The 12695-nt window shown below is 40.4% G+C and overlaps 1 protein-coding gene across 1 annotated transcript; it reads left to right on the top strand.

Moving 5' to 3' along the window:
- Nucleotides 1–1212: 1212 nt before the first annotated feature.
- Nucleotides 1213–6961, top strand: LOC139216058 (zinc finger protein 516-like). The gene is made up of 4 exons (XM_070847116.1): nucleotides 1213–2551; nucleotides 3411–4697; nucleotides 4987–5051; nucleotides 6827–6961. Exons 1-4 carry the CDS (start codon nucleotides 1213–1215, stop codon nucleotides 6875–6877), a joined length of 2742 nt encoding a protein of 913 aa, XP_070703217.1. The 3' UTR covers nucleotides 6878–6961.
- Nucleotides 6962–12695: the final 5734 nt, after the last annotated feature.

Raw genomic sequence — 12695 nt, 5'->3', positions numbered from 1 at the left:
TTGATTTTAACAGCCATATTTAGACATGTACCTTGTTACCTTGACCCATAATCTTACATCAGCACTAACCCCCGAAATCAGGGCTTTCTGTGTGCCTGTATGTGAGCTTCTAAAATGAAGTTTGTTGATAATGGATTATTGATCGTGAATTAGAGTGGACGGCCCCTAAGGGCTCATCCTGGTTGGCCAGGAATGAATACATCTCTTCATGCTTCACCTCACACACTCAATTCAGGCATAGGAAACCAAAGGGGAGACACACACACATGCATGTTGAGACACTGACCCGCGCTCTAATACACACAGACAGGCGTCGCTCATCCACCGTGAGGACAAAGGTTATTCTGAAATCTGTGTGATGCAAATTGCCCCAGTGAGCTCACTCTGTTAACATGATTTGCAGTTTTCAGACATCCCGAGTGAAACTACCTCGCATGCAAGCAACCTCTGCTTTCATTGTTGGTGCATTCATAGCAGAAAGTTCTGTGTGCTTTCATACAAGGAAGCAAAGAAATGTAATTTTGTTGCTTTTTGAATAGAATAAACTGCACCAGTCTTTTGACACTTTGGGGGAACAAGACGGCACAAAAACATGCTACAGTTTTTACAGGTATTGTGGCATATAGTGCGCAAAGGATTCTTGGGGTTTTAATAGTTTCATCAGTTTCATTGGTCTTGTGTTTGTCTTGATTTGATTTGTTTTGAGTATTTCAATATACAGTGCTAAGTATGTGAGGAGATGAATGCTCTGTGATGCAGTGAAGCCCAAGACAAGGGGGACAAAGCAACATATCTTACTCTTCATACATGGAAATGTGTTTTAATTATTCATCTGTTGGAGTTACATTATCATTATTACCATTTTCCACTTCTCTTAATAAGGATTATATTATACAATTATACAACAATTTTATATACTGCTATGATATTTGATTGACCTATCTTGATGTTTGTTTTATCAGTGTTAATATGCTAATAATAATAATAATTTTGATTTCTTTTTCTATTTTCAGGTATTCTTGCCAAAACAGTATGTGACTTGATAAAGAACACCTCTTTGAAAATCAGGATGGACACTGAAGCTGTGATGTTTTGCAAGTTTTTGATGCCTGTTCTGAGAACTCACTAACTTTTGGAAGATAAAAACCTGCATAATTAGAGGATTTATTACACAGCTGTGGTTTTTGACGTACTCAGGCGCCAGGAAAAGAAATGGAGACGGAAGAGAGGGAGGATGTACCACAAAAACCCTCAGTTAATATAAAGGCAGAGGCTGAGGAGGAAGTGACCTCTGGCCATACCTGTGGGGTATGCGGCCGCAGCTTTCCTCTGCTCAGCTCTCTGTCCCAGCACATGAGAAGACACACACGGGAGAAGCCGTACAAGTGTCCCTACTGTGAGCACAGGACGGCTCAGAAGGGCAGTCTGAAAGCCCACATTCGAAGCCATAAGCTCGGTCTTTTCAGCCACAACCTCAGTGACAAGGAGGGGAATGGAGATCAAGAGCAGAAAGACGCAGAGACACCTGTCCCTCCTGAAATCGTCAGCAAACCTGACAAAGCTCATAACGTTAATGGGAAGGTGAAGAAGAAAGGAACCAAGAAAAAAGTTAAGGGTAAAGATGGCCTTGAGGTCGATGATGAGGGTGACGGTTCCTGTTCGTGTACCATCTGTGGCCAGGTTTTCCCTCAGGTACTACTCCTTAAATCCCACATGAAAAGGCACCGCAGCTCCCAGGATCACGGCTGCCGGATTTGTGGACGCCGTTTCCGCCAGGCATGGTTCCTCCAGAGTCACATGCGCATTCACCGGGTTAAAGCCCAGCTAAGAGGTGGAAAAAGCAATGAGCCGCCTGCCACCATCAATGGAGTTCCTCAGGATCCAGCATCGCTCATAAATGAAGAGTGCCTCTATGAGCTCTGTGCTGGCTGTGGTAACTTTTTCGCAGATCGCAAAACATTGCGAATACATGAAAAGTTACATAAACTGAACCACATTCACACTCAGACACAAAGTCCACCACAGGAGGACATTGAAAACTCAGAGCTTCACGTTGCTAAGAGGGATTTTTTGGAAAGCCTGAACCTCACATGTGTTGGACAAAACGAGACTTCTGAGGAAAACAGCCTGGGCAGGCGAATTCCAGAGCTGGATCCAGTTTGTAGTTACCAAGCGTGGCAGCTGGCCACAAGGGGACGCCTAGCGGAGGTCACCGAGAAATGTCTGGGATGGGAGGAGAGGCTAGCAGATGCTGAGGTGGCATATGACACAGAAAAAGGGGAGTATGTTCCCCTGAAGCAGGAGAAAAAGAGGAAGCAAATCGACACCTCCAGCTCCGGCGTTAAGAAGGTGAAGGGTGATACAGGCCTTAATCAGACATCAAACAGCTTGCCTCACGCTAAAGGTGGTGACAAGAAGGTTTGCCAGAAGGACCGTATTCTGTTGAACGGACTGGGTCATGCGTTTTATGAAGCGCTGCAGACTAAGAAAGTCAAAGATGTTCACTGCACACCTAAACAGACCAACAGCATCAGAAACCATGACAAGGAGGGTAAGAAACACACACACACCTCACTCTACAAATGGGAAGGTCTGGAGGACATTCATTTTGTGTGTAATATCATCAAATATCAAATGTTACATTAATAGACATGCAGATGTGTCACTTTTTCTGATAAAACTGGCTTTGACTTATACTCCCTTATAATGCTGTAAAGGACGTTAAAGTTAGTATGCCACTTGTGTGGTAATTAAATACTCAGAAAACTCTGTATTGGGTGTAAAAACGAGTTAGAGTTGTACTGTGGAAAAGGGAGACCTCTAGTGAATTTATACCTGAATTACAACAACTGTAATTGTACTTGTTACTACCCATTATCCTTTCCTTACCTAAGCTTCAGAAGATTTTTAGGGGACATGCAAAGCTTAATTCCAAAATGTTTTAATTAGTTATATATCTTTTAATACTTTCTTGGCTGTACAGTAATATATGAATACACAACAATATGAAATACCTGTAACACGTGAAGTAAATGAAGAAGCAGCTTTACTGAGAGAGCATGTGCCATTTTTTTTTTTACCATTTTTATTTTTGAAAAGATAAAGAAGAGTTTATTGTGTTTGTGGAGAGTATAAATCCTGCTTTTTGGCAGGTAATACATGCTACAGCTTACTGCTGAATAAACACCTAAAATCTTATTTGTTCAACTAGATTTAGAGCTCTGCTTGGAAGAAAGGGCACCTACCTGGTTTTCCTACCCAATTCACAACTTTGTGTTTAATCAGCATAAGATAGTTAAGCAGCACTACCAGCACTGCTGGTGGTCCTGAGTTGTGTACATACACATACTGACACAGCACTTAAATGTTGTGCATTACCTTGACATTTCTACTTCTGCTCTTGCTTACAGATAAAAAACCATACTTCTGCGAGCACTGTGATTTCCACACCGTCGACGTGTCACTACTCAGGTCTCACCTGCACAGGCAGCACCAGGACTTCCTTAGTCCCTTCAACAAACATAGCACCATTTTGGACAACATTAGCCAAAGTGGTTCCAAAGCCTCAAGATACATGGACTACCTCAGAAACAGGAGCGCGCTGCTCAGTCAGCCATACTGGAATCCTTACACGTGTCTGCCTGGCCAGGGCTCAGCAGAGTCAAATATTAAAACAGAAAAGTCAAATGGTACTGAGGTCAAAGGGCAGGTACATACTACTAATGACGCAGGAAGCCTCCTTAATCTGTCTGCATTACCTGCAAGCGAAGGAGATGTAAACTTTCCAATAAAAACAGAGGGCCTGGTGAAACATCAGTGCCCATACTGCGCCCACACTACCAACTACCCAGAGGTTCTGTGGATCCATCAGCGGGTTGCACACAGAGTGGACGGCAGCAGCTCCATGGCACCCAAGTGGGCACCTTGCACTAACACCCCTAAGAGTTTAAAGGCAAGCGCTTCACAGTGGAGACGTACAGGGCCTCCGCCGTTCCTGGAAGGCAAGGACTGCCCTGCTTTACCTGCTCCAAGAACTCAGCGCACACAGGCCCCAGGATCAACAACCCACAGCAGCAGCAGCAGCAGCAGCAGCAGCAAGAACTCAGCCCCCAAGACTCAGTCAGGTGTCCCTAAGTCCAAGCACCAGCCAAAGGACTCACGCTCTTCAGATGGGACACAGCCCAGTGGGAGGATGGGACTCCTACCTCAAAAGAAGTCTGGTGAACATAACCGGGCAGTGGAGGGGGGAACTAAAAGCTCCAGCGCCCCAGCTACTTCATCGAGCGGTGTCGTGCACAGCAAGAGTTCCCCCAGTTTCCAGCCTACAAGCAGCCCCAAACACAGAAGCCACAGAGCTGCAGTGGAAGCAAACTTCCCACAGGAGGGTTTGGGTTTCATGTTAGCCAGGACTCATGGTGGGACTTCATCCCACACAACTGCGGATAGAGCCCATTCCCGCAGGCAGTCATGTGACTCCTCTTCAGGTCCTAAAGGTCCTGATCTGTGGGCTGCCATGAACATGTGGGGTCACAAGGCATATTTAGAACCACTCCGTTTTGCTCAGGGAAAGAATGAATCGACAGGAGAAATGCCAATGGACATTGATATTTTAAGTCTCCTGAAAAACTACAGTCCCCACGATCTGGCTGCTCTCTACCAGCAATGGGGATTTGTTGATCCCAGGCTTGATCCACAAGGTAAGAGGGAGCTTTTTGAGAGTAATTTAGTGTAAATGGACAAATTCATATTGGAATATTGATTTGTTGACAATAGGGAACTGATTGAACGCTGATTGCTAAAATTATAATTTTAATGGATTAAACAAAAGTGTCTTTCTGCCCTGTGAGAGTTTCCTCTAATGTTACGATGTCTTACACTGAAGGATGAGTGATGGTCACTAGTAGGCCTTTAAAACATGAAAATCTGAACGAGACGTTACCAGGATATTTATATTTACATGCTCTTTTTACATCCCTGTTTTTACAGCAATGTTGCAGTTAAATGGAAATTTTGGAAAAGAAGTCCATTCCACCTCTGAAGCTTCCAAACAAGTATGTTTTTTTTTTCTGCAGAAGCCACTGATATTGTAGTTTTGGATTTAATTAACAAATAAGATGGATAAAGAATGTGTCCTGGTCTTCAGGCGACATGTGAATCACCTGACACATCTATCCATTGTCTATACCGCTTGTCCTTAAGGGTCGCAGGGGGGCTGGAGACAATCCCAGCTGACATTGGGCGAGAGGCAGGGCACACCCTGGACTGGTCGCCAGTCAATCACAGGGCGAACACTTAGAGACAGACAACTATTCACACTCACACGTACAGGCAATTTAGAGTCACCAATTAAACTAATCTGCATGTCTTCGGACTGTGGGAGGAGGCCGAAGTACCCAGAGAAAACCCACACGAGCAACATGAAAACATGCAAACTCCACAGGGAAAGGCCCGAGGTTCAAACTTGATTTCAACCTGGAACCTTCTTGCTGTCAGGCAATTATTAAATCAAAAGGCACCATATGATTTTGTATTATTTACATCCTTTTAATAGCAACATAAAAAGCAGCAAAAAGCAAAACATCTTACATTTACTAACTTGGTGAGATGCGTAAGGATCTGGGTGGTCTACCACCTCTACTATTCAATATCCTGGGGGAGACCCTGTTCTGTGTGTACAAACATCACTAATGTAAACAAACCTGTATCCCCGTAAGAAAGCCATATATCTTAAATTAGTACATGTACTACAGAAACTGCTGCCAGCTAGTGGTGGGGCCATGCTTTTGTCTTAATTAAAGTTAAACTTAAATACATACCTCTCAAACTTTCCAAAATTAAGAACAGCATAAAAGTCCTTCTGTCCCTCAAAAGCATGCACTGTATGTCTTCACCAACTGTGCGCGCCTGTTCTCGAGTCTGTGTCTCAACACAGTATGCCATTTCTGTGCACACGTGCGTCTGCGCATTTTCATGTGTTTGCGTGCTTGGCTGTCAACTTCCACAACCTGGCTGTCTCTTCCTTCTTGTTTTTGTAAGAGAGGCTGACAGGGAGGAGGCAAACACATAATAAAAAAACATTGTTGTCCCCCTCAGGGTAAAACTCGCCCAACATCTCCATATGGTGTGTCATCAGCCTGTCAGTCAGGCCTACCCTGATGCTACCTACAACTGTTCTCGCTTTCCCCTCTTTCCCCTAGCCTAGAGTAATATGTGGGCAACTTTTTAAACACCGGGCCAATATCTCAGTCTGTAGGGTTGAGGAGTTAGAAATTAGATAAAACCAATATGGATAACACTGTGGGGGATGTTAAACAGTAATACTGAATATTATATTTGCTATGATAGCTGAGAAATTATGAATTTTATTTTCTCTTTTGCCTTTTTATGTATGAATTTACAGTGAGACCTTGTAGGTCAATTAATACATTAGCATAAAATATAGCATAGTGTGACAGGTCCTGCACTACATAACATGTCATCATTATTCTGTTCTCACCAAAGTGTAGAGGTATTAACACACAGTGCACCCTAATACTGGTTAGCTATATTTATATTGTATTTCATTAAGGACATTAACACTAAATGGACAAAAGAGATTTAAAATATTTTCACTGTACAAAAACATTTGTCAATGTAAATATCTCAGCATATATTTAATTGAAATTATGATGTCAGATAACATAGTTGCCCTCTAAGTGTGTATGATTTTGAACAGTTATTCATAGTTTGACAGTGTGAGTATACATTATTTACTCACAAATGTACACATCATTCCCTCTCAGTGTTGTCAGATCTAACGGGTATGCTTCGCATTTGTCTCCTGCAGGTGAACAGCCGCTCCACTTCATCCTCAGGGTCTCTTCATAAAGGAACGTGAGACACTTGGTGTTCCTGTTGGTCTCCAGCCTTCACGGCACTGCTGAACAGAGAGGCCTGCTGTTCTTTAAAGGAACCAGCCATTACTCTTGAAAAAGGACAGAGGCACTGGAAAATGCACAATATATGCAAAGCAACGAGGTGGACTCTTATTATTTCGTAACATGGTTGTTTAATTTGAAGTGTTATGCATGCTTTTTGTTTGTTAAGAGTGTAGATATGTTAGTAACCAAAACACACATGAAGATATGTTCTATGGAAATGAGGTAGGACTGTTTAAGCTTCTTGTAGAAAATAGCACGGCGGACCATAGTCTGGGTGGAAAGTAAATGTGAAGCTACTGTTGCAAGGATAAAGAGGACATAATGTCGGCTAAAGGCCCACTGATAAGTGAAAAATTAGCTCTATCTAGTGAGATAAAGCAAAACAATAAAGCACCAAAATCTTAAAAACCAGAATGCCACTAGAAACACATCGAAAGATATAAGCTGTGACCTGAACATTTTACTTCTTTTACCTTCTCTTTATGTTCTTTTTAATGGAGCCCACAAGCTTGTAAAATGTACTTTTTAGATTAGAAGATTAGCATTAACATACACAACATGCAACGGGGCCACTTAAATATAAATTGTAGGTAAAATATTGTCTTATATTGACTTTTCAGTTTTAAGCCCACATTCACATACAGAGGCTTGTCGGTGTAGTGCTGGTACATTCAGAGGAGTCAAGCAAAGCACTCAGTCACAGTCACTTTCTTTTCAGTTACAGTGAAAAACCAGCAATGGTTTGTTCATTTTTAGTTGAGAACTGTGGAAAGGCAATTAGGGATAGTTTAATTAGACATAAAATCTGACCAGAATTGAGGCTTTAGCACCATTAGCTGATCATCCTACACACATTTAGAGAATCTTACTCCAGGCAATTGGAATTTCTTTATGTAAATTCAGCCTTGATCAGTATATACTCAAATACACCCACATGAGTTAGTGCTGAAGGACATCATCAGTGCATCCGCCATCTTTTCTCTCCTTCCATAAGTGACCAAGTTAACTTAACAGCTCACATCTGCTTTACAGCCGCAAATCATACCACTGTAAAACAACTACAGCAGCATTTAATTCTTGTCTTTTTGACTGGGTTTAAAATCAGGCGACCGTGTCAAACAGTGGCACCATGATCTCTTTAACTCAACATTTATCTCATAAATCCATAGCTAATGCCAAACCTAAGATCCAGAGTGGACAATCAATTCACCTAAGAAAACCAGAGAAATACACCTGAATTGGTGGCCATTGTTGTAGCCAGTCTGTGAAACAAGCTTATGTGTCAAAATGCCCAATTAACAATGAAATGTGGTGTCCAGCTTTATAATTGAAATTTAAATGCTATCATTTGTCCCTTTTTTCTCCCATCAGAGAGATAGTGTAAACATCTGCACATCATGCTAGTGATGTAGCAATTTAATTCTGTGATTTTTATTTTAGAAGTAGAAACTGTAGCGATAACAATTTCTACTGATGTGGCCCGGACTTACATCTGCCAGTCAAGCTACTAAGATGACTGCGAAATATTGGTTTTTGATTATTATTTTGAAATACACCTCATTCTCTTTTTGTTTTCATGTGTTTTCTGTTTGCAGATTTGTTTAGTATGGTTGTATTTTAGTTCGGATTCAGTGTATTCATCTCCCATAGAGAAATAGTCTATGCATTTGACAAAAAGCCATCAACTTATGGATTCTTGGGAGATCTCGAGAATACATAATTTATTGTTGGAGTATTGATCTGTACGTGCTTTTTGATAAATATTGTAAATGATTGTTTTATTTAATGGTCTTTTTTTTGTTTGCTAAGAGTGGGATTTTAACACTCCTAAGTACTTGATATTTGTAGTAACAACAGAAAATTATTTTTTAAGTGTTTTTTTTGTCAGCGACACACTTGCGGTGAGAGTGCAGGAGGTGTTATTGAGCCTGTGAACTAACTGCTGTCTGTAAAGATGCTGCTGCAGACAGATTAGCAGGAGGAGGAGGTGTGACAGTGGAGAAAACAGTGAGGCAGTGATTTTTATGCAAGCCTGAACTTTTATGCAAACCTAAAGCTTAAAGTTGAGCTCTCACTGGGCTCATTTTTGTGACTATGTAAACATGTTTCATAGTTGATAATTAAGTTGGTATCAGAATTTCTATTTTCACCAGTTCCACATTTTGTCTGACTGTAAAAATACACAAATAAAGTTGGTCAATGTAGATTTATATGTTGATAGCGCTGTTGTCATTATCACACTCACATATTATCATTCTTTTTTCTAATAAATGCTCTGTTTATGTTTTAATGGGTAATTTTACATCTTGAAAGGTGCCCAAGTTCTCAAATTATCCAATATGTGAAGGCAATATCCACTCTTATAGAATATGTGAGGATCATTTGCCCAAATTTTGATTTAGTACAAATAGTTTGTATCTTCTGACCATGGTTTCTGCAGTTTGCCATTTCTACCAGTAGATGGCAGGCAATGTCAAGAAATAAAGGAGCTACAATGGAGAAGATGAATTTCAATCCCTCTTAATTATTTGCTTGGCTACATGACTTCTTTATGTGGTAATATACAGCCATTAGTTAATCTTTTTAACCATGAACCATAACCATAAAATATTTGCCCTCAAACTTCCTCGAGAAGCTGTCCCCACATACAACTTGATTCAGAACAAAACAAAGCTTCGAATTATGAGGCGAGGCCTTTTTCCAGTCTGAGGCAGTTATTTGTCTGCAAGCATGAGTTAGACATTATCACATGTGGTAAATCCCAACTTTTAGCATTTTAACATTTAAATGTGTCAAGTGGCTAAGGTTTAGCAGATGGAACAACAAAATATGCCATAAAGTCACGAACAGCATTTGAAGTCTTATATTTTTGTGACTGTCAACATATGTGCAGCTGACCTCGTCTGGTTGCTAAAACCCGGAGGAGGAAATAAATACTGAATAAAGGTAGTACTTGCAGCAACTGTTGTCTAGCACATCAACGAGGCATGAGCACTTGCATGTGAGTGTGTATGTGTGCACACAGCATGTCCTTGTCACAGTGTGTTTGTCAGTGGGTCGTGTTATATCTTGGTGCAGTGACAGCATCAGTTAGCTGCCTGAGAGACATCAGAGATCATGTTCGCAGTGCCACCAGCAAGAGGGCTGAGAGTCGGTGCCGGCCACAGGGTCCGGGAGTGGATACTGTCAGGCAGCTCGGAGCAGGAAAAATGCAGTGGCATATGTTGTCTGACAGGGAAACGCCTGACTGTTGTTGAGCAGGGAGGAGAGACGGACTGGTGGCCGATTGGAGTGACAGCTGTCAGGACAGACGCTGTGTGTGTGCTTTGCTGTTGTACTGCTGTACTTATGAGAACCAGTGTACGCTCTATACCTCTCAAGTACAGACAGTATTGTAAAGAGACTTCACTTCAGGAGGGGTTCCTTACTTTTTTAACTGGCCGGTTATTGTATAGTAAATCAGGGTTTAAGAGATAAGTCAGAATTTGACTAAATGTCAAAGTAAAAAGGAAATTTGGAGGTAAGGCTTGGATTAAGGTTTACAATTAGACTTGACGACAATGAAGTCACACACTTAGTAACAGTACTGAAACTTTGGGGGGGTTTATTGTTATATAAACAGGAGTTTAAATTCTACATTCATAACTATTGCTTTTTCAAAGCGGATTCTTTTATATATTTTTTAGACTAAGTTAAACTGTTATTTAGCTGTAAATAAATAATCTATGGACATTAGAGTAAATAAAATCAAACAAAAAATTATATAAATTAAATTTAGAATCAATATAAATTTCTTTAGAAAGTTTTACAGAGTTTGGCGAATGATTTGTCAAAACCTGGCACCTACACACACAAAAAATGTGTGTAGGTGGGGTTCTGCGAGGCGGATTATTTCTAAAATTCTGGCTGCAGCTCTGCTGCAGGATGTGAAAACTTAAAATTAGTTGATTTAGGATTTGGGTGAAAAGTAATTAGACATGACCACCACAGTGGTGAAAATTCAGATGAAAGGGACATTAATATAGTCAGTATATCATAGATGTAAATTATTTCTGTAACATATTTCTTAGATTAAGGAGGCAGTGCATGTGTCACATAATCTAGAGCTGTGGCTCCCAACCTGTGGTCGGAATCCCATCAGGCGTCACTTGGGCAGAATTTTGCTTCTGTACACCAGCAGTTTTGTTTGTATATAGCAAACACTCAGTTCAGATAAAGAAAAACAAAAAACCTGCTGCACAAAACTGTAAATTTTTCAGTTTTCTTTTCTTCTTGTGGAATCCCATATAGTTAAGCCTCCCCATGTCTCTTAAATGTATTACAGTAAACATTTAAGAAGATAAGAGGGTAAAATCATCCTCAACTCTCTCCATCATGTTTTTCATTACGGTGTCACAAGCAAAAAATGTGGGGGACCAATGATTTCGAGCCTCTGCGTCAAACAGCAGACCTTCTGTGTGTACCTCTGACCTCTTAAACATTTTAACCTCTTCAACATCTTAAACTTTTCTTCCAAACACCAGTTCCATATTTTTCCTCATTAAATCAGGTATCTGTAAAGATTTGAATACATTTCATTAAGTCATACATGTAACTATATTTTGATATGAAATTTTATTAATTTCAGGCCCTTAAAGTGTATTGCAGTGTATCCGTTTTAGATAGCGAGGCCCCACTGAGACAGTAATGACAAGACAGCAGGCTAAAATACTGAGCGCCGCCTCAGACAGGTGGACTCTGGTGATAAGGAGATTTCTCAGCAGTCACAGTAGGTGACTGGAAATGTTGTTCTGTATACCTCCATTGTTAGAGCAAGGCATTTAAGTTGCCAGGGTCAAAGATTTTATTCCTACCTACACCAGGGTACTGTACAGTGCTATAGGATGCTTTGAATGCAAGCAACCACTAAAAGCCAGGTACATTTTTATTTTATATTTTTATTTAGAAATATTTGGAAAAACCACAAATTCAGGATTGTTATGAACTTAAGAGGTGATATTCTCTCCTACATATATTCTCTTCTAGTTGCCTTTGTTTACCCTCTTTTTCCAAACACTGAAAATTAATTAAAACGAGTTTCAAGTTCTTAATCAATAAGTCAATCCTAAATTCACAACCAAGAGTGAGACCTTAAATACAATGAAGAGAATGTGTGTCAAACCACCATTATGAACCTGCTTTAAAACACAGTAAAAGATGAAGTGTGACACTCCAGGTAGAGATGTGCAGGAAGGGAAAGGCATATCCATCAGATTAACACACAGTAATGTCTTCCTGGTCTGGCTCCCAGCATCAGTGATTTATCAATGCAAAGCTAATAGCATCAATATGAATCTAACTAAAGATCAATATTTCATTACCTAATTGTTAGTGGGAATGAAGAAGGATGATTGTAGGAGACAGCGTTTGAGAGCATCTGGAGTTCACAGAGACATCTGGAGGACAAACTCAAACATTATCTGCACACTCTGTTACATGTACAGCACACTTTTAAAGAGGAGGAAGAAAAATCAATGAGCGCGGCTTTAATATGGTAAAACACTAACAACAAACAGACAAAATCCAGTGATTTGTTGCATAATGCTTCTGCGGGGGTAAAACCATGTTACAACCTTACATACTTACACTGACATTTTATCAAATAGATCGCCACCAATAAATTCAAATTTAATCCCCTCAGCTACTTGAAGTTGAGTCATTGAATCTTAAAGTAAATCATACTGATAATCACGCTCTTACTTCCTCAAACCTTTACCGAAAATGAATGTTTTCAGT

Source organism: Pempheris klunzingeri, chromosome 16, assembly GCF_042242105.1.
Source record: "Pempheris klunzingeri isolate RE-2024b chromosome 16, fPemKlu1.hap1, whole genome shotgun sequence".
Lineage (NCBI taxonomy): Eukaryota > Metazoa > Chordata > Actinopteri > Acropomatiformes > Pempheridae > Pempheris > Pempheris klunzingeri.
Note: the sequence above shows the minus strand (reverse complement) of the source record. Positions and strands in the feature narration are given on the sequence as shown.